The sequence below is a fragment of the Papaver somniferum genome, unplaced genomic scaffold (genome assembly GCF_003573695.1).
Source record: "Papaver somniferum cultivar HN1 unplaced genomic scaffold, ASM357369v1 unplaced-scaffold_117, whole genome shotgun sequence".
NCBI classification, from domain to species: Eukaryota; Viridiplantae; Streptophyta; class Magnoliopsida; order Ranunculales; family Papaveraceae; genus Papaver; species Papaver somniferum.
Genome location: NW_020620714.1, coordinates 5648857 through 5676735, shown reverse-complemented (window position 1 = coordinate 5676735; position 27879 = coordinate 5648857). Strand labels below are relative to the sequence as shown.

The following is a 27879-nucleotide window of genomic DNA, read 5'->3' as shown; positions in this document are numbered from 1 at the left end:
GAATCGAATCAGAAAATCAGCTGATGTTGGTTGGCTTCGACTTGAAATAATTTTGAATTTCAAGCCAAACAACTCCTAAGCTTCCAGTTGACATAGGATGATTTGGTATCCAACCAAAGACAGTGGAGGAACCAGAAAATGAGCGTTGGGGTGGCTTGAAAACCAATTGGTTTGACTTGGGATGGATTAAACATGTTGTTTAGGCTTGGTTTTTTGTAACCAAATACAATTGCACTACAAAATGGAAGTTTTTTTTGGACTTAGGGTTGGCTTAAGCCAGACCTAGTCACAACATAGATCCGCCCCTAATCAAAAACAATAGCTTTATAGTTGGCGTTGAACTTAAAACTGTTTTGGAGAATTTGGAAAAAGTAGCAGGTGCCATTGTAGTATGGTATATGGTAAAGTCACCGAGTGATGATACCAGTGACTTGAATTCAAAATTCGCCAGCATCAAATTCTTTACCGATCAAAAAAAAAAGAATTTGAAAAAAGTATTGACGGGGGTATTTGAGTCGTCCAACTCACAAAGATCGAAGAATATGTACTAATCTAATAACAACGTTGTTTCCGTGCCTATCACTTGCCTAAATAGCTCCAAATAATGGATGTTAAACACTACAATAACTTAGATTCTAAATAGCCAGTTAGACCCGACAGCTCATCCAATGCCAAGTGGTTGACTGGGCGGAGCTAGAAACTTGACTATAGGGAAGACATTTTCTAGAGAGTGCAAGAACGTGAAATTAGGTTTAGGAGTCAATTGGGCTGGGTGTGCAACTTGCTTTGAACAGGCTCCACCTCTGGTTGAGCTACAGAAAATGGGCTATATATCCAAAAAAGGGAGTTTTATGGGCCATATAGACAGTTAGGATTCGGCCTGGGTAAAATAGCCAATGGAATCTTTTTAGTGTGGAGAGACTAAACTACCCTTTCTATCACTGCTACTTAACATTTGTTCTCGTCTTCTCCGCCTCCACATAACCAGATCTAAAAAAACCATTACCATCTCTCTCTCCATCAGCGTCTGCAACGTATCCTTCTTCTTCATTCTTCACAGAAACACCACCGCAACCAATTCACAGGGACACCATGACCACTCGACGTCTTTGTTTATTTTGGAAACTAACGACAAGAGGTAATTCATCTGATTTTGGGTAAAGGCGGTATAGCATTAGGGTTCTTATGTTTGATTTGAATTCGTTAAACGAGAATTGACTACTTATTAATTGCATGTTTGATTTAGGATTTTTTATTTTCTGAAAACTCCCGGTGTTGTATGACCTTTTCTCAATTCAATCTCTTCTGGTTGAATCCCCTTGGAAAAGATGTTAAAATACTTTACCCTAAGAAACCCTAATCATCAATACCTATTTATCTTTCAATTTTGGATCTAATTTCTGATTTTTTCTGTCATGATGAGTTTCAGCGGCACCTCCTCTGGAAGTAAATTTCTTCATCGATATTCTATTTCTCATCTTCACTTTATGCTGGTAGGATGGGGTAATGTTGAAATCATCAAAGATGTGATGTGATTGGGGAATTTTTGGTTGGATTCAAATCAGTTGAAATGCCACTAATCAATTGGTAAATTTCTTAACCTTAATTGTGTTTTTGATTGTAATTGATTTCAAATTTAGTGTAACTGGATTTTAGTTGGTTATTGTAATGAATTTAAAGTTTATGTTGTGGATGAAAATGGTTTGCATCTGGTTATGTGTATTGTATGGTTTGCATCTGGTTATCGAAGTCGTGCCGCAACAAGTGTTTGTAAGAAATGCCCAAGTGTGTTTTTATGGCTAAATGGTTAAGGATGTAACTGGTTTTCATCTAGATCTAAGATAGGATGTAACTAGTTTTCATATGATACATGCATATTTGAATTTTTAATAAAGATGATAATAAGGAGGATGTAACTGGTTTTCATCTAGCATAAAAATAGGATGTAATTGGTTTTCATGTTATTTGTCCGCGTCCTAGTTTTCATGTTATTTGATGTAATTAAGTATCTTTATACCAGGATGAAAATCAGTTTCATCTAGGTTTAATTTGTGGTGTATATTTTTCAGCATCTTTATACTAGGATGAAAACCAGTTTCATCCAGGTTTAACATAATATAAACTAGGATGAAACCAGTTTCATTTAGATTTAATTTGTGTTGTTTATAATTTCAGCATGTTTAAACTAGGATGAAAATGGTTTTCATACATGTTTAGTATAGTAAAAACTAGGGTGATATCAGTTCTATTTAGGTTTAATTTTTGGTGTGTATTGTTTCAGCACTTTTAAACTAGGATGAAACTGGTTTCATCCAGGTTTAATGTGTGAGTACGTGTTTAAGTAGTAGTAGTGTGTTTACTAACCAACAATCTCATTTTATAGTGCAACAGTTTCATAGTGCTAGTCTTAGTGCATCTGAACTTGTACATATCAGGTTCTTGACATCTTTTAGTTCTGTTTCAATCCCAATTTATACCTTATGCTTATCAATCAGTTATTTGTAGATTTTAGTGCAACATATTAAAACAACACTTCCAAAGTTGAAGTCACGCATAATTTCTTCACCAGTGGCCGTGGCGAAGGAGCATGCTAGCTATGCGGAAATAACATAATCAAAAGATGTATTAAATTTTCCTTTTAAATGGGCTGCATTTTAAATGTCTTGCAATTTGATCGAATCTGAGTTGTTCCACTGACTGTTGATTCACTAATTATCTGCAGGCTGGCCAGGGAGCACTTTTACTGAAAATTCTTTCAAAATTTTCTGAGGGTAAAATATATGTTTCCATAACCTTTTATCTTGTTATCAGAAAGTTAATTTCATATGTATCCTAATCATATCAGGTCAACCACAGGAGTTATTAACTGTGTATGAACTCGTTTTTTTTCAGTGTATTTGAAGAATCGATTAGAAGAGATAATTTAAGTGTATAACCATGTATCTAGAAGTGATTATGGGTATCTGGAAGTGTATAACAATCGTCGTAGTTTTCATGTTAGCTTGTTGTACAAGCTCTGTTTTGCTGCAATTAACTCTGTTTTTTACTCTTTTTTATGCACTCTGTTTTATGTGTGTATCTGTGTTACATACTCTGTTTTTTACTTTGTTTTATATATTATGTTTTTTGCTCTGATTTAGTACTCTGTTTTTTGCTCTAATTTAGTACTCTGTTTTGCTTGCAATTAACTCGTAAAACAGAGCAAAAACAGAGCAATTAATTGTTTTTTTTTGTACTCTGTTTTTTTGTTTTTTGTTGTTGTACTCTATTCTTAAACAACCCAGTAAACATTTGTAGAAGATAGGGATACAATGGTCTGTTCCAATTAATTAATAAAAAAAATTCTGGGTGAAATATCCATTTTGGCTAAATGAACAGTATTTTTCTGTTTTTTGGCTATATGAACAGTATCCAAACATAAGAATATATTTCACCCAAGATTTGTTGCAATTGGTCTTTTTGACCAATTTTGTGGTTGAGCTAAGGGACAAGTCTTAAAATATCATAACAAGCAATTATATCTATCTCGGTCTTTTATATATAAATAACATAATAACCGACCCACCAAAGGAATATTTGGTATTTTTTATATGAATATTTCTTTCTATAAGAAATTTACCTTTTCTAGGATTCAAAAGACAATTTTAAGTAGATTGGAAAAACATGAAAAATAATCAACCTTACAAGATATTACTTTCATTTTCTAACACAAATTTCGTTTAAGTCTTTCCGAACTAAACGAGAGTTGATATGGAGCCACGGAGGACAAGTGTTCTCATTTTTTCTTTTAATAAATTATACTGGACAGGGATTCTCATTGACTATTAAAATTTTAGGCACTCTAAGAATCATATAGTCTTTTCTTTTTTTTACAAGATTATATCTCAATTAAATCAAAATTAATATATTTAGTTAGTTTGAGTTAATTCCACTCTAGAGGAACTTTCATTTACTCTATAGGAATATTTAAAAAAAAAAAAGAAAATTATAACACACATGATATATATGGGATCTTAAGTGCTTTTAATTGAATTCCAAATCTTTGATCAACGATAGTTATTAGTCTTTTAAATGAACCAATCACAATTTTAAAAAAAATGGGTGAAGATGAGTATACAATTTGGACCTTAAGGTTTAACAAAAGAAAAAAGATATCCAAAATATTTTAAGAAACGTGCAACAATATATGGACAGAAATCATAATTTTGCGTTTGGGTATTTCTAATGTCAAAAATGCTTTTCAATTTATAGACGTTCCAACGGGTGCGGGGCGGAGTCCCGCCACACCAATCAGTAGTTTCCACCAAACCCGGTGCGTAGCACGATTTACATACTAGTTGTTATTAGTAGACAATCCAAATTAAGATTAACATTCTGAGTGTATCCAGTAAATAGTCTTTGAAAAAATATGTAAACATGGTGTAAAAATACAAAATAAATACTCAACCGTCGGAACCCTCGTCTCGATGATCCAGCGGTCATAAATAACAAACAATAAAAGACGTAAGTCGAGTGTCTAACAACCACCCATTCAAATTATATCGCACGTTTCCCCATCAACGTACCATATACATCCGAATTTCATCCAACAGATACGATTGGTTTTCCTTCGGAGCCGATGAAAAGACGCCGTTACGTTCACCAACTAATGGGAGTGCAGATAAGCTTCGCTAGTGCCAGCTAGTTTTATTTTGAATAAGGGATTTTAACTGATAATTAGGTCGTTGATAAAATTGATAATTTAGGTCTTGTGGATGCTTCTAGTTATGACCACCAAAAATTTGAATTCGAAGACTTTAATGTTGTCTGAAACTCAAATTTATTTGTGCGAGGTTTATAGAGTACCCCTTGGATCACATGGATAAAGAGGGTCAGGCCTTAACCACAGTTATTAGCCGTGGTCTATGGCCTTTTTATTGTGGGAACAACACGAAGAGGGATTTTCCTATTAACAGTAAAACCAGAAGCTTCAGTCATGTCAAGCAGCTCTCTGTTTTCACCAGCAGGAACTTCCCAATTGAAGCAGTACAAGAGATTGGCAAGAGTGAACTCGATAATTGCGATACCAAACGATAGTCCAGGACACCCTCTTCGTCCTGACCCAAATGGAATTAACTGAAAATCTTGTCCCTTGAAACTAATGGGGTTGTTATTAAATCTCTCGGGACGAAACTCTTCGGGGTTCTCCCAAACTTTTGAATCTCTATGGATTGCCCATGCATTGATGTAAACTGTTGTATTTGGAGGAATATCATAACCTGCTAACTTGGTTGTACTCTTAGGAGACTCTCTTGGAACTAAAGTAGGTATAGGCGGATGTAGTCGTAGAATCTCTTTGACGATACATTTCAAATAGTCCATTTGATTAATGTCCTCTTCTGCGACCTTGGATTTGTTTCCCACCACTCTTCTAACCTCATCTTGAGCTTTTTCCATCATTTGGGGGTTCTTTATGAGCTCTGCCATTGCCCATTCCATTGCTGTTGCAGATGTATTACTTCCACTGACAAACATATCCTGTTAATGATAGCAAATGAATTGGATTTAGTTAATTAGTTTGGTGCATCATTCAAGAAGCTCGCACAGACACATAAAAAAATTCTAAGAAAAAAAAAAGAAAATTAAAAGTGCGCACACACTCAAATAGAGATAGAGGTCTGACCATGATTATGGCCTTGATATTATTGCGAGAGACCATTGTGTTATCCTTCTGAGAAAGGAGGAGAACATCTGTCAAGTCCAGTTTCTCGCTATCGTCTGCTTGGCCATCATCATCTTGTGATTTGGAATGCCGAAGAAGATGCTCAGTGAGAACTTGATCTAAGAAGATATCAAGTTCATGGAAAGCCTTTTTAAACTTATTAGATAATCCAGAAACAACATCTATCCAACCAAGAGATGGAAAGTAATCACCAATGCTAAAAGCTCCGAGCAACTCCATGATCTCTTTAGACAGTTGGCCAAATCTGTTCCCATGAGCACCTTCATACTTAGCACCAAGCACACATCTAGAAATTATGTTGTTTGTGAGTGTCTGCAGTGCCTCACTCAGATTTATTACTTGTTCACCGTGTTTCCTTGATGAGCATGAACTAGCTAGTTTCTGGATCATAACATCGACTTCTTCTTCTCTGACATACTTAAATGATTGAACCCTCTTTACACTCAATAGCTGAAGAACACTAATTTTCTTCACTTGCCTCCAGTATTCACCATAAGGCGCAAACGCGATATCAGTACATCCATAAAGTAGCGCGTTAGCAGCAATAGTATAAGGTCTATTTGCAAAGACAATATCTTGGTTTTTCATTATCTCAGAAGCCATTTCAACGGATGAAACTACAAGAGTCGGCGACTGACCCAAGTGTAATAACATCAATGGGCCATACTTTTGAGAAAGATCTCGGAAGGATTGATGTGCTAATTTTCCGAGTAGGTGAAGGTTTCCTATAATAGGAATCCTAGGAGGAGAAGGTGGTAGATTACAAATATCCGACTTTTTTGATGAGGACCAAACTCTATGGATCTTACACAAGAAGAAAAGAGATATAATTACTGGAACTGAGATTGTAAAGAAGTGTAAAGTAGAACGACCTTTGATTTGTTGGTCTCCTAACCATTGCCGCACAACTACTAGCAATGAAGATACAATATCCATCCTATTGCCTTAGTAGCTAGTAGTGGTTTATGGTCATATTAAGTCCTAACAAATGATATGTTTATATAGGGTTTTAAACACAAAGGCATGCCAGTAGTTCTCAGTTAGCCCTTCATATTCAATCAAAAAAAAAAAAAATTAAAAAAAGAAGACTTGCCTCTTCCTTAGTCCATGGGATATGACACTGTTAATCCTATATAAAATGGTGTTAAAATTCGATTCTAACAACCATAATGCAACCTATTTTGGTAAAATCAACTGTTAGTTGCGCTTACATATGCATATGCTAGCCGATTTAGTAGACAATATACATACTACTATTTCTTTCACATTGCTGCAGCTAAAACTAAGTGACAATGACACACGACCTTTCGATCATATATCTAGTACAGAAAGAATCAATTAGTCCCACTTTATTTTATTAGAAACTTTTGTATTTGCATGAACCACTGGACGGCTAACTATTACGGGTTTTTCATTCGTAATGGTATCATAGAAAAAGATGATTTACATAATAATAGAGCTGTATAGTGATCACATAAATAAAAAAATAATTGGAGATGAAAGCACAAGTGCATGCATCATGCATGGGCTCACGGCCTTTTCAAATTTTAAGCAATTTCTTTATCCAGTTATTCTTTTTTTCTTTATTTCATCTATATTGAAGAAAATTGCAGTACCTATCGCTACAAAAATGAATATAAACTAAATCCAATTATATGAACATCTTACTCATCAAATTGCGTGGTTTTAAAATTTAGTGTACAAATAATATATTATCTCTTAGCTCTAATTAATAATATAGTACGAATGTTCTGTTTAATTGTTCTTTCAAAGGAAAGGTTAGATTCTTAAAAACTGTATTAGAGTATATATCACGTCATCATGCAAGTAGTCGAGGTGCAAAGAAAGACCAGGCAACTTTACCGTGAAATGGAGACCATGTCAAGTGAGGTGCATCTAGGCATGTAAAGTGAAGACCAAATCAAGTGATCGTGCAATTCCTGCATGTGAAGTGAAGACCAAATCAAAAGATCCTATAATATTATGCAATTAATTTCTAGATATATAGTAACTAGTCAAAGATAATTAAGATTTGATATTATCTTCCTAGGTTTAGTTTAATTTATAAATAAGTGTTCTAATGTAAATGTAAATTCATCTCAGTATCCACTGATGATCAATAGTGAAGTTTCACCCTAAAGGGGGTTTGTGTGGACGTAGGCGTTAGTGCTGAACCACGTTAATCGCTTCCTCTTCTTTGATTTGCTTTCCGTATAATCGATATCCCGACTCAGTGATACCCGTAATTTATTATGGTATCAGAGCGGGGAGATCCGCTCAATTACTTCCGCTTTCTATTTTTGGATTATCATTTTCATTGATTTTGTTTTGGCTAATCATCAATAATAGTCTATTTTTTCCAATGAGTAATTTGTTTATCTCCATCAGAATTCTCGTCAAATAACTCTTCCAAAATCATTTCTCTTTTTATCCTTTGTGCCTCGTTCATTTGGCACTTTTATTTGCACAATCAAATTGATTTTATGTAATACTGGTAATCCCAAATAAATCATGCAAACAATCAGACGATATTGCGGTGGTGATTCAACTATGTAAAGTGAAGACCAAATCAAGTGACCGTGCGATTCCTGCATGTGAAGTGGCAGTAAGAATTCTGATACAACATGTCTGGGAAGTCATATGTACCTCCAAGTGAAGTAGGTTGGCCGTGATAGAGCCTTGCTATGAAAAGATACGTCGGGGAAGTCATACTATGCCTACAAGTGAAGTAGGTGGGTCTGCAAATGAAACGGAATCAACGCGGGATATGCCGGGAAAAGGCGAAGGTAACGTCTTCGCTAGTTGTTATGGAACATCATATGAAGTTTGTTATCGTAATTTGAGTTTAAGGGAGGGTTTTGGAGTTTTGATTAAACTAAAACTACTCTTAGACTCGGTATTGTGTGAGTTACACTCACACGTTTCTGTTTAGAGTGGGATACGTAATGTTATTAGGGGGTCATTATAGGTCCTAGTCTTCAGGGACTGTTTAGTTGTGTCGATCATGGGTTGTAATTTCCTGTGAATCAGGAATTAGATGTGTACGTGTAGTCGTGCACTAGTTAGTTGAATTAGTGTCTGTTAATGGAGTTCTGTAATATGTAGCCTATAAAGGCATGATTTCTAATTAATGAAAAAAGTGTGAAAATCATTAAACACAATGTATCTCTCGTATTGTTTCCGCTGTTCTTCCTCTCCGCTCTCTCTCTATACCTTTGATTTTCATCAGTTATAAGACTAAGCACTATGGTAAGAGTTATCCCTTAAAGGGAAATTTATCAAAATCCATCTATACATATTCTTACTAAGTAGGGATATTCCTTCCTTATATTTAAAATTGGATCAGATCTGATCCAGGTAATAAGGAAATGAAATCACATGAAAACTCAGTTTTCACGTGTGAAAACTACTTTACGGAATCTGAGTTTCTCTGTGATTTTCAGTGATACTTAATTTCCGTTTGACATTTTTTTTGTGTACTCATTATTTTTATTTTTAACTCTTTTATTTCTACTAAAACTTTTTATTTTCTATTACATCTCTATTTTTTTCTCTTCAAACGTTTTTATCCATAAATAATAATTATTTGAATCCGTGGAAATAAAATTTAGAAAAAAAAAAAGGAAACTCATTGTTCACATGGAAACTGAGTTTTCATGCAGTATAAGGAAGAGATAAAAGCATACCGTAGTGAGGTTGTCTTCTGACTCATATTCTCAAAATCTTATTCTCCTCCTTCTACATCTTCTCTCAATAATTTAATTTTAAAAAAGACAATTTATTGATTTATTTCTACACTAATCATTAAATATCTTACACTACTTATTCAGAAAAGGTAGTTTTGTTATTAAGATAAATATGAGGAATCATGGCCCCCTCTAAAAATGAATGATTTTTTTAGGGATCATGGTTTTTTTTGAGGGACCATGGTTTTATTAGGCCACCCTCCCTATAGTTATAAGGAGTGTCATAAAGCGTTAAAATGACTAACCTATCCTTAACCTAATTTAATTTAAAACCAACCTACTAACCATCTATATATATAACCATCACCTCCTCCAACCACCACCACCCACCACCACCTCCTCCGATTATTACCACCACCAATTACCAACACCACCTACTCCCACCACTACCGCTGATTACCATCACCACCACCTCCGATTATCACCACCACCAACCACCTATTACCACCACCATCTCCGATTATCACCACCACCTCTGTATATATATCTTAATTTAAAACATTAACAAAGATATTCTCACAAACTCATTAATTGTCATTCGTTTTTGGTTGAATAAATGAGAAGTAATCATCAAAATGAGTCGAAAATGGAAGTTGCGTAGAGGTTTAATGGAGTTTTTTTCAGAGAAAAGTTCGGTTACGTCGCAAAAAGTTCTGTTATCACGAATTATTTTTTTCTTAACCGAACTCAGAGTTCGGTTGATTCGCAAAAAATACTTTTAACTGAACTCCTTGTATTAGAACAACGCAAGTCCATAAGGTCGGTTCCTTCGCAAAATAAGGATATCACCGAACTTTAGTTTACGAAAATAATGACAAATCCAAAAATTCGGTTCGTTCGCAAAAATGTTAAGTTTTCTTTGTAACCAAACTCTACCTTTGAAAATTCGTAACCGAACTCTACCTAATTCGCCAAGAAATAAATTTCGTAGTAACCGAACGTTTGCCTAATTGCATATATGCATATATAAGCCCAGTTCGGTTGATTCGCAAAATATCCTGAAGTTTGGGTTACTTTTAACCTGCAGTTCGGTTGGGAACTTGGTTGCGTTGAAGTTTTCGAACTAACATAACATACCTCTGTAAATCTTATTTCTAAAGTTCGGCTACCTGTGTGTTTGAAGAAAGAAACCGAACTCTGTGTTCGGTTATATGTTCTTGGCATTTATTAACCGAACTCCATGTTCGGTTACCTGTTTTTCACACTTGGTAACCGAACTACCTGAACCTAGCAGGAATTTTTTATAAAAATTTACAGTTTTATGAATATTTTGACCAATTCAACCACCATTATCTAAGTTTGAAGCATACTTGGGTACCAAAATACTCTTCCTCCGGTTGTGGTTGGTAAAATCCATCATTTTCATCTTGAGATTGAGTTTGTGGAAGAACACATTCAGCATCTAAGAAATAACTCATATCTAGATCATTGTGAAGATTAACAAATACTCTAGAAGAGGATGGAGATGAAGAATCAGATGAGCTATCATCACTTGAATACTCAAGCTTAGTGAATTGGAAAAAAAAAATTATTTTCCATGCTTTTCTTCTTCATCTTCTCTAATTTTACTCTCTCAATAATTCTACTTCTTTAGCTTAATCATTTCACTAATAATTTCACTAACCATTACCTAAAATTAGTCAGGAGGGTAGTCTATGTATTAATATAAATATCTAGATGAGGGGTGACCTACATTTACTTCTAAATGTCTTACTAAAAATAGAACCATGGTTCCCAAAAAAACCATGGTCCCCAAAAAAATCATTCCTAGAAATGAGGGGTGCCAAAAAAAAATCATTCTTATTTAGAGTCTTAGACAAATAGCCCCTGTCCGCCAGGCCCTTCTAATTTGATGGGTAACAGATGTTGTAGCCCGTTTCGTTATTAATTAGGCCGGGCAGATCGGTCCGTCGCAATTCCCACCCTGGATCCGATCGTTAAGGAGAAGGGGCAATCCTTATATCCGTCTTTTTCTCCAATCTCAATCTTCATCTTCAAAAAACTCAGTGCCTCTGCACCTAGGGTTTAAGAATCCTTTCAATGGCCAACAACCTCCCAGTAGAAATTCTTCTTAACATATTATCTCGATTATCAGCAGAGACCGTGATAATCTGCAAACAAGTATGCAAAACATGGGATAACTACTTATCCATTGAAAAAACAAATTTTGCGAAGACACACTTGCAGCGGCAACTCAATCACCGCCGGCATGACCACAAGAATCTTAACAATGGCGGTGCAGGTTCTAAGGTAAGTCTAGGTTTTATTTTCTTATTAAAGTCAGAATACCAAAAACCTAGGTGTCACCCACTTTATTATGGAGAATATGATGAGAATGATGTTGATAATAAACCTAGATTGATAAATCATCCTCTCGTCCGAACCAAACAGGACTGCGACACAAAATTGCTTCTTGGTTCTTGCAATGGTTTGATTTGTTTAGCTGAATCTAGAGTGCGTGACATAAAAGAGAATGCTTGCACCTTCCAGGGTTTAACGAAAATGGTCAGTACAAATCTGCGTATGCGGTTCGCAGTGGTTTCGGTTACGATCCTCGAACTAATGAGTACAAGGTTGTTAGAATCGTGTATACACTTAACAACCATGGAGAAATCCAAGTATACACTCTTGGCAGTGGAAATGGGTGGAGAAACAAGGGGATAGTCGACAGTTATTTCAATTCAATATATGGTGTCTTTGCTAATGGAGCTCTCCATTGGCTAGATTCATCACAAAAGAAGATAATGGCTTTCAATTTGTCAGATGAGAATTTCCATGTCCTCCCAGCAGGACCATTTTTGTTTCCTAGTTATTATCAGTTTTTGTTTCTCAGATCATGGGGAGAGCCGTTATATGGTGTCGGAACCGGTCATCAATGTTTCGATGTATGGTCTTTGAGGAGTACATTGTCATTAGAGGGAATTGCTAATAATACAGCAGCAACTACCTATAATGAGTATGGGTCTTGGGATTGGGATACTCATTCTTCTGGCTATTCACCATTTGCTGTCACGAAGAGTGGTTTAGTTTTAATGTGGCATTGGGATACTCTTTCCGGGACAAACACGCTATGTTATTATGACCCCGCAACGAAATCTGCAATGTCTTTAGGCGGTGGTTTGAATAACTGTCTCGAAGTAATTCCTCATATGAACAGCTTTGTTTCTCTGAAAGATCTTGGAGAAACGAAATGTAAGAAAAGAAAGAAAGGAATTTCAGGGGTTGGTGTGAAGGATCATCAGATCCATTTATAGTTAGCTGGATTGCTACCTGCCGGAAATATGTAGAAATCCTCAAGATAACTTCATCTCTGTGGCATTGCCGGAGAACATTTAGTGGTGACCTATGCTTTTGAGTTTGCTGTGAAGGAATCCATTGGTTACGATCTCTTTACTGAAGAAGAGAGTGAAAGACGATAAGAAATGGAATCTCCAAAACCCAGAGGCCATTTAGAAAACAATTTTTAAAAATCCATATAAATGGCATAACCAATGTAGTCAATTTCTTCCGTACCGGCCGATATATCGGCGATATTACCGGTATCGGACGCTGAGCGATACGGAAATCCTAATATCGCGATACGATTTTTTACCGATAATGTCATCCGATACGGGAAAAATGGTACATCGATTTATCGGCGATATTCTGCGATATTTGGCTTTTACAGTAATTTATGAGGGCATTTTCGGAATTCTATGAGAAGGGAAGAAATTTAATCGTTAAATCCCATCGATACGCAAAGGGAAGAGATTTAATTCAGGTAAATTTGTTTGCAGGTTCTTCTTCTCCATCTTAATTGATTCTATCTTAACAAAAGGTTGGTTTTCATCATTAACAAATTAGTTTCTCCATCTTAATTGATAGTTCCATTCTTGTTAGATCTAATCAATTTATGTGTGTTCTTTCTGTATGAAACTATCAAACCAACTGTACAGATTCAGCGTATAGCTTCTCCAATGATTAACGTAAGAGCAGAATAAATCAAGGTACGGCTACTGCTGCAACTGTTTCATGAAATATTTTTAATATTTTGTCTAAATCTAGGCTACTGTTTCATTTCAACTCATACTTTGTAGTACAATCCATTGATTTAATTCGTAAATTCATTGTTGGATTTAATTCGTACAATCCATTTCATTTCAACTACTACTTTTGTTATTATTTAACAGCAACAGAACACAATTGTGTTCCTTGATTTGCTCAAACCACTCTCCTATATATTTTCTTCTATTCTCATTCATTCTCTCATATCTTCTTCTCATCTCAAATTCTTAAAATTCTCTCCTGTTTCAACTTCTTTTGAAAAGCTTTGTGTTTGGGTTTTGTTAAAATTTGGTTTTGAGAAATGGGTTCTGCTTGTAATTTTGATCAGACTATATTAGTTACTGGTGGAGCTGGATTTATTGGTACTCATATTGTTATTCAGCTTTTAAATGAAGTGTTTAATGTTCATATCATTGATAATCTTGATAATTCTGTGGAGGAACAAAAGAGTTCCTGCAAATCTGAAGCTTGTACTCAATCTATGCACCACGACCAGTTGTACGCCATTTTTCTCAGCGTATATATGGTGCACTTAAATAGAATGATGAACATCAAGATTCAATCTGTTTGATGTGTTTCATTTCATTTACTTATTATCCTTTCGTCTTTCAGTTGCATTCAAAGAAGCGAAATCGCATAAAGCAACAAAAATTGAATGATAGCGTCTTTATTCAATACAACAAGAAATTGGAACGTCGATACAAAGAAATCAGTGAATATAATGATGATCCGAAAGCTCATGATCCCATTTTTCTGGATGAGCGTGATGACAATGATGAATGGTTGGCTTTAGAGAATTTGGATGACTTGGTTGTACAAGGAGATAATGTTATTTTGGATGATTTGCAAGATATTGTTGGTGAAAAAGGTATGCCAGTTGTTGGTAAAAGTGCTTGTATCTCCCGACGCAAATCTACTTATCCAACTGACTCTGAATATAGTGGATATGATACTGATGACTTGATGTTGGACTCTAATTATGGACTACTTGGTGGAGATGATGGAGCTACGGAAGATTATGATATCTATGATGAATCGAATGATTTTGATTAAAATTGTAATGTCCATGTTTAATTATGTTTCCAGATTGTGAACTTTAAAGTTGTGAATTCTCCCATTTTTCCAATTTGAACTTCATACGACGACTCTTATGTTTTGAATGAACTTGTTTGTTTTTCTAAAATTGATGCATTTTAATGTTGTATAATTTTGTGTGAAACAATATAAATTATACATATAAATTTAGAACCGATATTTGAAACCGAGATCTCCCCGATACAATGTTGTACCAGTGTACCGGTCCTCAGCCGAGACAAACCGGTATCCGATATTGACTACATTGGGCATAACTACTTTCATAAAAATCCATATAACATGCCTTGTCACAATTTTTATAATTTACAGTGTGTTCTCTAATTTCTAATGTTGCCTGATACAACCTATGGGAAGATAGTGCGTGGGAAATGTAGCACACTCATCCCTAATCTCACCTTCTACATGCCAGGCCAATGGCAGAGCGAGGATTGCCAGGATTATAAGTTGTACAAGGGTTTCACCAAGAAAAAAAATCCACCACTAGTGAGACAGATAAAAGAATAAAAACACAAATTTAAGGGATGTAAGGGGGAAAAAAGCTTAGATAGGCATGGACAGCACTGGTAAATAGAGGCAACACATCCAACTTGCTCCTACCTTGCTAGGCTCCTGTGCCAGCACACTAGGTAACGTAATTCTAGAATGATTACAGGTAGCTAACATTCAGGTAGCTAGAATGATTACAGGCACTGCAAAATTTGTTCCTGGTTATGATGAAAGTGCAGACTGTTCCAGCGGTATAGGAAGGAGCCAACTGAGAAATCCAATGCGAGTTTCACCATTTACTCTCTGAGTTGAGTACTCCACCAACATATTCCAGAGGTCCCCAACTGTCCATCCATGTGACAGAATCCAACGACTCACCTGCTCAACAACAAAAGTATATAAATAAATTGGAAGTCTGAAAGTGGTGATTCAAAAATGGAACTTCAAACCATTTAACAAAAACACGTTTATGATACAGCAGTGAATGTAAAATTCAAGCTTTTTATTGGTGGCAGACTTGAGGCATGTGTTTTTTTATTTCCTTCAAGGCTACGTTTGCAACTTTACCGATTTATTGGAAGTATCACCAGTAAGATGATTTTCTATAGGAGTTAATCCAGTGTTCAGAACCAAAAGTATTATAGAGATGACAACACCCATGGAAGTCTAACAAAACAAGGTAATAACTTTACAATATTTTGAGACAAAATGAAGATGCACCTGCTCCAAACTCTGAAGAGGTTCCTCCCCAAACGTGTAATACGAAATGAAAGGTCTTAGTGCCTGCAAATACATTTCAAATTATTCCCAATGATACTACAGAAAAAGAAATATGAAGGCCATTAACGTAGAAACTGTTCCAACAACGATGCAAATGTAAATCTCTACCAAAATAACATATATCAATGTAGGTCTCGATTTTGTGTGTGCATGAAGGGAACTATAACGCAGACTGGGAGGAAATAACCTGAGAAGCAGCAAGCCACTGAGTTATAGCCTTAATTTCAGGGTCTCCTCCAAAAGCACCACATCCCCAATTCCCTGTTGCAATTCCAATATCGTCTTGAACATCTGAATCTACCTGACCCTCATTTTCTCCTCCATGAAGTCCATTGCAAGTGGAAGGCTGTTCATACAACAAGGAAGGGAAGGTAACTAAATCATATTCTAAAAATGACATGAGCAGGCTAGTCCAAATAGAAAATTCAGAAAACAGCAAAGGCCACTTTCAAATAAAAGAAATGCTACATTCATTACTTAATTGGTTGACAACCTTACTACTGGAGGCTTTGTGATCCCAATGGAGCCTATCTCTGGAAAACTCATCCTCTTGAAGAGCTTTTTGATGGTTTTGATATTTTATTTGATCAAAAAATCCACACCACGCCTTATGGATCTCCCTATGGTAACCAAAATTATTCAACTTATAGTTATATAAATTACATAGCACAAACTACACGACAATAATAAGTATTCAAAGTCAGAACAGACACAAGAATTCAATTAAAAATGAGAATGACTCGGAATAAGGGGAAAAGGATGAGAAAGAGTAAGGAAGAAACCGACAAATATTTACCGGAGAAGGTATTTGACCCTGAATTGTTTCATTCCTGGTCTATGCAACGCATCTATTGCGACTATCCTGGTTTTACGTCTTCCCATGCAATCTATTGACTTCTAATCTGAATAATCACCCGAATAACGGAAACTAGAGCCATATCTGCAGATATTATAGAAAATAACAAAAGACTAAGCAAAAAACATTTGAACGATCTAACTGCAAGTCTGAAACATCTTACTCTCGCTCCTAATAGGGTATGCAGAATTGTAGCTATAAAGAGAGCGAACAACACCATGTAGAACCAGTTATCTAAGGAACAAGTGAAGGGTTCGTCGAAGGAATTGGATTTCTGAAACAATTTCTACAGTTCAAAGAAAAGAGGATTCCTGTTTTCATACAAATAAACCCAAATTTAATGTCATCAACGTAGTATTAGCAAGATCTATGTAGTTATCCGTAACCATGAGAAAAGGGTAGAAAGGTCAGTCATTGTGTGTTGGCTGTTAATATACCACAAATAAAGGAGGCGTTGGATTCGTTTCTTCAGTCGGTGAACAAAAGAAAGGCCATACCAAAATGAAGTACGGTGTACATCATATGGAGAAAGTTTAGTACAACTTAATGTTAAATGTTTGCTAAAAACAGTGAATCTTAGCATAGACCAGATCCTTGTCTCTTTCATCAGTGTTGACTTCAACTTCCAACTTGTTGCATTATTCCCTTAACGATAACAGGGAATTTATATATTACCATCCCACTTCCTTCTAAGAGAAAATTAAGGAGAAAACCGTATATCTTTTTGTTCAGGAAACAAAACAAACAGCAGTTAAAAGGATCAACCCACCCGGTATAAGTTGAAAACCTTTCCACGCCAACAATTTCAATAGCTTCGCTGTCATCCATACAAGGCAAGAAAAGCATGCCAACAATTAACTCTGGATTAATCATGAAACGTATCTCTTCCTACAGAATGTACACCAGAATAAAAGTAAGAGTTGTAGTTTCCACTGGTGTTTCAAGAAAAAGCTGAATTACCACAAAAGAAATGATGAAGTGACAACAAACATGAAGAACATATCAACATAAGCAGCTCGTAAATATGGTCCACCATAGTATATATATGTCAGAAAAAACAAAGACCAATTCTGAGTTCTCGACACATTATAATATTAGGCTGTGAGAAGTTTATAAGTTATTATCAGACAAAGTTAAAATATTAGCAACCATTTACAAATTGGTTATATATGAAAAGCCTCGGTAAAAAGTGAGGTTACTTTGCGAAGTTGCCAATGCTAATTTCATGGAAAGATATTATTCAGAAGTTCTGACAATACTTGTTCCCTTGAGTATGAACGAAGTAAACCCAAGCTTAAGCTCTGTTGAGGTCACGGCTTGTGCACTGCTTATTGCACAAACACAACAACAAATACACCCACTTATAAAGCTTGATCTAAGAAATGCCAAAGTTGATGTGCTAGTCTTATTCACAAATGACATATCCACTTATCATATAAAGAAAAAACTCAACACACCTGTACACAGCCTCTACCAATAGCACCACCACCAATATATTTGTTGGCAAAGTCCACTTCAAGAGCTTCACGATTCTGCTCCTCTATTAAGCCAGATGTCAAAACCTACAGAGACGTCAACAATAGGAGATTATATATTTAAAATACTGAACTGGTCTCAGTGCTAGTTGTAATTACTCTCTAGATTTTAACACAAAAACATGCCTGGTGGGAAAATTAAAAAACTTATTGAGCTTAGAAGTGCGAATAACCGAAGAACGGAAAAGATAACAAACACCCAAATGGGCCAAATCTGCAGCATTCCATATGGAAATGCAAACACTGAATCAATTAGCACCCACCCTCAAACCAAGTATGCAGCGAGCATAACGTCAACTGGAGGATCACTCTATACCACAATTTAAGACCTTACACATGGCACATTTTGTCCAAAATCAAGCCTGTTAGATACCACTGTCTGTTCCAGCCAGGAATTGAGCATAAACTTTTTAGTGAAAACGGACAGGCTCATTTCAGAAACAGGTATGAAACAAGATAGGCTTGACAACAACCATCTATTGAGTTGATCAATTGGGCGAGGATCTGTTTCAAGAAAGCCTCAATCTCTACCAGATGAAATGGTTTTACCATTACACTTCCTCTCGTATACTCCAATAATCAAAATAAAATTACCAACATTTTGGTCAAATATGATTACAAAGTCATATGATGTTCCAATTTGGCTATTCAAATACTAGAAAACTATAAAATAAACATTGATACATTATCCATATAAAGTAGAGTGAGGGACAGAGAAGCCACGGTATCCATAACTTGGTTGACCATTACTAACAGTTAATAATCATGGATAGGTTGGACTAGTCCATACCTCCAAATGGCAGATTGAAATGGTAGATTTGCTCCAACAATCAGCTTCAGGATATGAAACACAAAGTGGACTATTTTCCAAAGGAATAACCTTTCGTTCAAATGAGACACAACACATTGGCATGCATGATGATATCCTTTCAAAGTAGTGTACAAGGCACCTTATTTTATGTTCTTGATTTTCTTTGTAGCTGGGGTGAAGACTCCTGGAGAAAACAGAGTATTGATCAATACAAAGGAAAGTCATTATCTAGATCAATAGCAAAGGATAAACACAACTAAGATTGAAGGAATATATAATTCTGCCCGGAACTCAATAACTCAATGATTATATTGTTTGTATTAAATGTAGCTGAAGGAGACATACGCAAATAAATGATCAAAGTTGATATCAGGAAGATGTTTGGCACCTCTATCAAATGTCGGATACAAACAAAAGAAAGAGCAAGCAAGAAGTGCCCCAATTAATTCCTGAAAAGCAACAAAAATTCGTAGTTATTTAGCAAAAGTTGCAGATTGAAACAAATCTGTAATACGTATTATATAATAGTTCATAACTTGGCGTTACCACTAAGAATGCTATGTCAACACCACGATCCCTACATTTTCATACGACCACCACATTGATACCTAGCCTACTATCAAGACTACAAATATTCTCACCATAACCACCACAATGTTCGATGCCCAAATACAATAAAATCTACCCACCCGATAAGCAAACAAAATCAAGAAAGAAAAGTATACCTGACTCAGGAAAACAATGTCCGATTCCTGCCACCTCAACAAACCAAGTCCAGTGTTAATTCTAGGATAACCTTCTTTCCTTCCATGATAAATTTCATCCGCATTCTTATAATGATCTTCCAATAGAGACGGCAATTTCAACAACAACGTCGCTAATGCTGGTACAACCTCTCCAAACCATTTCCCCGATTCAACACGAGTCAATAACTACCCAAAACAACAAAAACCTCAAACTAATCAGGTCCAATAGTAGTCAAATTGAAGCTTACTATAGGTACATAATGAATATTACCGCACTAATTCAATAATTTTCTTGCCAAAAACATCTAAAATTATAAAACCCCCAAAATTTTGCCTAATTACATAAACCCTAAACAAACTATCAATTCAATCAAAAGAGAGATATGTGTAATTACCTCATCGAAGAAGAGAGAATAACCTTGTTCAGCATAAGAATTGATTTCATAAGAAGATAAACCAAGAGACTTTCTGAGATCAGAAATCGCGAGGAATAAAACTTCACCAGATTCAACTCGACTGTGGTCAGGACCTTTACTTAGTGATTTCAACGCTTCGATGATTTGAATCGGCCATGAAATAGAAGCAAATGGTGATGATGATTGAAGTACAATTGGTAAGAATGGAAGAATCGAGTTCAAAGTTTCTAGGTTTTCCATTCTCTCCCTCTCTGTTCTGGAATTTGGCGGGAGGAAAAATGCTTTATCGGGTTTGATCTGGAATTTGTTCTTATCGAGAGAAACCCACATGCTTCCGTGCCATTTGGGCCTGTGGGATATTTTAGGCCGCGAGATCGATTTTGGTCCGTCGGGCCAATTTTGATTGGACCAAGCAGAAAGAAGTTTAGACGAGGATGTCAGAAAAGTTTCAAGGTCATTATGTCTAACTCAAATTTAACATTTTATTTTCTTTTGGATTCGGTAAGATATGTGTCAAGAGTGAGAGTCTGCTAAAGTTTTGAGTCAAATACTCCGAGTTAGATAAAAGTCAAATTTTGAGCTACACATCACAAAAATAAAACGGGTAATAAAAGAACCAGTCAGCCTAATATCTCACTCAAACCGAGATAAATTCAGACCGCGAGTCAGATCTAAATAAAAAATCAGATTCAGATTGCGAGTCAGATCTAAAGAAAAATGTAGATGCCGCAATGCAACATCAATTTTGGCATTCTACAGATGGTGATACATTCAAATTACACTGCCATTTATACGGTGAAATGACATGTTAGAGTACTTTCAGTTCTTAGTTGTAGAAATTATGATGCACAAATACAATAAAAGACAACAACTCATAGGACAGTTTGGAAACTTGAAGATACCCCTCCAACATGTCTCACGGTGTACAATGAGCGAGTAAAGGTAAAATCATACTCCAGTTCTAGATCGAAGCTCTAAACTAGTGAGAAATGCTTATATAAGAACTAAATATTCTTCGTCTCGCTCAAGTAATGCTCACATGTATGAGAGGAACATTTTTCTTTATCTTCTTTTTCCATTTCTCCATTTTGTTGCTGCGGATGGAAGGAGCCAACTTAAAAAACCGACACAAATTTTACCATTAACTCTCCTAGTTCAGTACTCCACCAACCCATTCCAGAGATCTCCAACTGTCCATACTTGTGACTGAATGAAATATCTCACCTGCCCCATCGAAAAAATACATTTACAAACACAACGCAGAACTTATAGTGATCATACATCAAAATATGGAACTTAGGAGTCATTTAACAAAAATTAATAGCCCTGAATAAGTCAGACTGGAAAAGTGGATGGAGTGGCGCAACTACGATTCGGAAAGATTTCGGTGGCAGATGTATTTTGTTTCTCTTTTATAAGGATATATGTGCAACCATACAAATTTAATGGAAGGTATAGAAAGTAAAACCACATAACAAGCATTTCAAAATTTTGGTAACTAAGATATTTTATTTTATCGAAAAATCCGCACCACGCCTTATTCACCTCCCTGTAGTAACCAAGCATTTCAAAATTCAAATCGAAATGAACAAAGAATTCAGTTACTAAAGAGGACCCGCGCAGACAATGTAAAGTTGAAAAAGAACAAGATTTGATGAAAATTTATCATGCCGAACAAGATTCTCGACTCTAAATTGTTTATCTTTTAATCCTGCTGATGCATCTATTGCAATTATCTTTGTTTTGCGTCTTCCCAGTGAATCTATTAGCTTCTTATATGTATATTCTCCCAAAAAACGGAAACTGGAGCGATATCTGCAGATACCAAAGATGAAAGCACAAGAGTGAACAAGAAACATTTGAAACATACTCTAGTAATTAAAGGGATGTGCAAAAGTGTTGAGTTTTTACTGTAAGGAGAATCCAATTTTACATAATGTGACATGCTTATCAGTCATGTAATTTGAACAAGTGAAGGTATAATAACTCATTTGGAAATTTGAAACATTATGAAGGTTCAAATAAAGAGGATTCCAGATGCCATACCACGAGGTATATGGAAAAAATAAAAAGAAGAAGAAGGAAAGGTGAAGCAGATCAGATATTGAACCATTTGAAAATGAAGATATTGTAATTGTATCATCTTAATTGTAGTTACAGATCATACAAGCTTAATTTTCAATGGTTACTATAGACGAAGTATCTTCCCAGAGATCATAAAACTGTAAACAAAATTAGACAAATCAACTAACCCGGTATAATTTAAAAATCAATAGCTTCATTGGCATCCATATGAGGCAAGAAGAGCATGCCAACAATCAACTCCGTATTAAGCATGAAACGGATCTCTTCCTACAAGAAATCATAGTCAATACTAATCGGACTTTTTTTCGAAAACAAACTGAATTACTACGAGAGTCGAGATAAAGTCTAGCAACAGAAAAAAAAGAGCACATTAGCATAAACAGCAAGTTGAGGCAAGGAATATTCAACTTGGCTTGGTTAATTCGTTATAGTAGCACCCATGATGATGCTACAATTACCACTATCTTTTTTCTCTGCATCCTGACTCTTTGAGAATTAGATTCAAATTGTTCAGGATAAGTTTATATCTACTATCCAGTAAAATCTGATGGCTTACTTAAAATTAAGAGAAACTTGACAGACCTGTATGCATCCTCTACCCAAAGCAACCACCACCAACATACTTATTGGCAAAGTCCACTTCGAGAGCTTCACGTGCCTGCATCTCTATGAAGCCAGTCTGAACAACCTAGAAAGATGCCAACCAGGGATATTGCACAATGAAAACACAAAAAGGGATATTATGCTGTATAAAAATTTTAAAACCGAATCATGCCAAAGAAAAGATAAAATAGTAACTTAATTGCAATCCCGAGATAACTTTACTGTATATCCAATTTGAAACCTTTCCCATGGCACATTATGCTTGAAACTGAACCTGGAACAAGCCCCATGCAAGTTCAATTGGGCAAGGAATTTAGCTTAAACTCAATATGCAAACAAGCATTCACGGGGCTAATAGCCTGGGTGTGAGACAGTTTCAACCACATTGCAAAATACAAAATCCAATTACCAACTTTTTGCTTAATGTCATCATATAAGCTTTAACAGTGAAGACGCTCTAACAGAAACAATAAAATAATCACTATCCATCTTACTGACCAACAGTCAAGGACAGACAAGCCACATTATCCATTACTTAGTTGGAAATTACTAGCAGTTGAGAGTTATGCATGGTCAGGATAGTTGTTACCTGGAGATGGCAGAGTGAAATTGTAGATTTGCTCCAAAAATCAGCTGCAGGATACGAAACACAAAAGGAACTACTTTCCACAGGAATAACCTTCCGTTCAAATGAGACACAGTACAATGGCATGCATGCTGATATCCTTTCAAAGTAGTTTACGAGGCACTTTATTTTATGTTCTTGGTTTGGATTGTAAGTGGGATGAAGAATCCTGAAGAAAACAAAACTGAAAGCTCATTCGCTAGCTACAAATATACCTTTTTGAAGAAAAGGGACTGATTAATACAAAAAGAGATCTTTAACTGGACGGAAAACAAAGAACTAAAATGAGCTAAAAGTACTTGAAGCAAATCATGTAGACAATTGCATTCCAAAAAATGAATGAACCATGGAGTTACACAAAACTTTCTACCCGTAGATATTGCGTGTCAAAGTGAAGGTGACATACACAAACAAACAATCAAAGTTGATTCTTCCAAGAAATTTGCCACGCCTTTCAACGGTTGGAAACAAACAAAAGAAGGAACAAGCAAGAAGAGCACCAATTAATTCCTGAAAAACACCAAAAAATAACAGATGACTGTGCAACTTATGTTAGACTAACTCATTCCTGTACTGCAACTTATGTTAGACAAAGTCATCCTGTGTTAGTCAAATCTATTGACAAAGTCAAGGGTAACTGTTTGTTCTTAGTCTTCGCCAATCACCACGAGTTATAAACAAACGATAGAAAGAGAGTATACTAAACTGACTGAGAAACACCTTGCCTGATTGCGGATTCAAGATACGAATTCCAGTTCTGATTTTTGAATACCCTTCCTTTCCTACATGATGAATTCTCTGCATCTCTATAATGAGCTTCCAATAGAGATGGTAACTTTAACAACAAAATTGCTACTGCCGGTACGATTTTTCCAAACCAGTTCCTCGATTCAGCACGAGTCATCAACTAAGGAATTAGCAAAATGAGTTAATGTAGAAAAAAATCACAATTCAGTTATTTACTGATGATAAAAGGGGTAAGAAATTCTCAATGCCTCAGCAAAGAAAAGAGTGTAACCTTCTTCAGTACCAGGAGAAAGTTCAGAAGAAGGGTAATCAAGACAGTTTCTGAGATTTTATATTGTAACAAACAACACTTTACCAGAATTCACTTCACTCACATCAGGACCTTCACTCAGTAATTTCAATGTTTTAATGATTTGATTCGGCCATGAAAGATCATAAGGAGAAGATGATGATTATATCGGTTCTTTCTAAAACTGCCTGTAATTATAATGGTAATATAAAGATAAGAGAACCTTTTGAAGAAAAAGCAAATGTTAACAAAGAAGACTAGAACCATGACTCCTATTTGAATTGAAAAATATATCTCTGTTCCTTCTTTGTCACAATCCACGTGTAATACAAGAAAAACTCAACAAATAAACCTCTTCATAGGATTCTTCATTAGTAGATGCTGACCCAATCATTGATGTGTCATGTTGCTGGTGTTCGAACAGCACTATGCACTATGGTTATATTCAACAGCTGATGCCTAGTATTCTACTGGAACAAAAATTATCTTTTTCCTCAATGCTTCACTTTAATAGTTTGGTTTACTTAATCACAAAAATTATAACTATTTTCCTATTAATTCGATAATTTACTTATCATAAGGGAAAAACTTAACAACCTGTACGCAGCCTCTACCAATATAGCACTACCACCAATATACTTGCTGCCTTGTTGGCAAAGTCCACTTCAAGAGCTTCACATATCTGCCTGCTCCTCCATTAAGCCAGATGGACCTACAAAGATGTCAACCAAGGAGATTATATATTTTAATTATTCTCAGAAAAACTTAACAACCTGTACGCAGCCTCTACCAATATAGCACTACCACCAATATACTTGCTGCCTTGTTGGCAAAGTCCACTTCAAGAGCTTCACATATCTGCCTGCTCCTCCATTAAGCCAGATGGACCTACAAAGATGTCAACCAAGGAGATTATATATTTTAATTATTCTCAGTAAAACTCAATAACCAATAAATCCATTTAAGAGAGGAAAGGATAAGAAATTTCAATACCTCATCTAACCATGTAGGATTCCATTATTACTTCAGCTATGTTGTATTAGGCGCTAGGAGAGGCGAGACGCCAGACCCTTCGCCTAGCGCCTAGGGCGCCTAAGAAGCCTTAGGCGTCGAGGAAAAGTCAGAAATCACAAAGTTGGTCACACTTTGGCGCCTATTTTCCTAGGCGCCTCGCGTGCCTAGAGCGCCTAGGCAGGCACCAAGGGCGCCTTTTACAACATAGCCTGAGAGAAAACCACAATTTATCCAATTTTGAAATACTTAGGTTGCTAGCAGAACTGCAATTCAACAAACAAATATCACAAAATGATATAAAGCAATCAACACAACTTTTTGAAATCTAAAGATTAAAATAAAGATTTGCACGGTGAAAGATAATGAAAGAAATTAATGATACTTGAGCTCTTACAGTGAGCTGCTGAGGCATAATATATGTACTTCAATAGGTAGAGACTTCAGTTTTTCACTAACATATAAAGACAACTCCTTAAAGGAAGATTAGTTGCCAAACCACTCTGGGAGAGACTCAAGTGAAGGAACCATATGTGCCTATTCAGATGCCCTGTAATGAAGTGACGAATTTTGCAGAAACTCAAGGGCTACAGGATATTGTATAACATCTAGTAATGACTTTAAACTTTTACGCACAATGATAACTTAAGCTGCGAAGGAATTCGGTCTCTGCAAATCTGGCAGTGATGTTATGGAAGGACAGCCTTCAAATTGCATACAGTAAAGGGAATTCTTAAAAAGATCATGAAGAAGCTGCAAATTTTTCTCCTCCTGGCACGACCATCATCAGAAAGAGGCCTACAAACTTTTCGCAACAGGAAACTAAAAAATACCCAAAATTATTTATAAGTATCATATAGAGGAAAGACGAGAGAAAAAATGTAAAGGAGAAATTTGTATTTCAATGCATATGTTGTTTCTCCGGTAGATGACCAAACTGCTGCTACCACCATTTTCACAGTAAAATAGAAAAGCCATTACAAACTCTCTTGTTTAACCATTTCAAGCGAAAGGATAAGTAAAATTTCTAAGATCCCAATATACCCAAAGCCGGATAACTGCCAAGAAGTACAAGCAAGAAAACAAAATATTTGCCTCGGCCACACCTTCGTAACTCCAAATACCCAGATTTTGCTGGCTCAACTGTCCGGGGAAAGAACTTATAAGCGCCAGGAATGGTATCCACCTTAGATATTTTTGAAGACTTCACAAATTCACCTGACTTGAGGGAAACTAGACTTCCAACAAAAGCAGTTGCACTAAAAACTTTTGGCATGCAGGGGATATCAAGAGTCAAAAGTCTTCTGGTTCTGGGGTCATATGATACTAAAGCATTTTTGCCTGAACGTTCATCTTCTAAACGTGCGTATCCGTGTAATAGAATCTCGCAATTCTTATTGAGATAATTCAGTGGCCGTAATGATATGAAACCTGTTTTATCTTCCGAAAGGCAGAAAATTCTGGTCCAAGAATCTGCAACTCCATAATCTTTCATCACCCACAGATCAATGTTGCCATGACGACGTGTGCAATTAAGTAATAGGTAAAGGTCCTCTCCCAAGACACCCACTTCCATATTTTTATACGAGTACAATTCATCATCTAGATAGCAACTGAGTATTTGGATCTCTTTGGTTTTCCCTTCAACTATATCGAACGAATATATAACTTTAGTTTTTCCTATCCAATGAATAATTCCATGTAAATGCGTCAAAGTACGACAAGTTTCAAATACATTATAACATATATTTCCAATACTTTCTCATGAATTCGATCCTAATCTAGAAACCCAAACTTGACAAGAATCGTTGTCATATGGATGATTGGCCACTATTTTGAACAGCTTGTAATCATCAATTTTCCAATCGTAACAAAACCCACATCTGGAGAAGGGGATATATATGTTTCTAATTGATCTTGGTATTGATATTGTCTTGTATTCTCGAGTTAATGGATTCCACAAACAAATTTCATATTGATAATGCCTTAAGCCAATTAGGCCATCACAGAAATCAAAAAGTTCAAAACCAGACATATACGTATCCTGAGGGAGACTAGTTTGAACAACTTTATGGTAAGATGAGGATGTTAAATCAAAATATATGGTATAATAACCACCGTCAACTGATTCAAGCAGGACACTAAATTTATTGTTTTTAGTAGCATGGTGATGATGCATCTTAATGAACTTAGGGTTTTTGAACAATTCATACCAAGATTTACAAACACACCTGAAACGAGGCCATCAGACGAATCAATACGTCGAAAAGGTGGTGTATATG

The 27879-nt window shown here is 35.8% G+C and overlaps 2 protein-coding genes and 2 pseudogenes across 2 annotated transcripts; 1 reads left to right on the top strand and 3 right to left on the bottom strand.

The window, feature by feature from the left end:
• Nucleotides 1–4902: 4902 nt before the first annotated feature.
• Nucleotides 4903–6658, bottom strand: LOC113329702 (cytochrome P450 71A1-like). Its single transcript, XM_026576544.1, has 2 exons — nt 5663–6658; nt 4903–5517 (listed from the first exon to the last, which is right to left on the bottom strand). Exons 1-2 carry the CDS (start codon nt 6656–6658, stop codon nt 4903–4905), a joined length of 1611 nt encoding a protein of 536 aa, XP_026432329.1.
• Nucleotides 6659–11698: 5040 nt separating this feature from the next.
• LOC113329701 lies at nt 11699–12722 on the top strand. The gene is made up of 2 exons (XM_026576543.1): nt 11699–11718; nt 12005–12722. The coding sequence occupies exons 1-2, from the start codon at nt 11699–11701 to the stop codon at nt 12720–12722; spliced, it is 738 nt and encodes a 245-aa protein (XP_026432328.1).
• A 2409-nt stretch (nt 12723–15131) lies between these two features.
• Nucleotides 15132–20499, bottom strand: LOC113329568 (annotated as a pseudogene).
• An 893-nt stretch (nt 20500–21392) lies between these two features.
• Nucleotides 21393–27173, bottom strand: LOC113329700 (annotated as a pseudogene).
• Nucleotides 27174–27879: the final 706 nt, after the last annotated feature.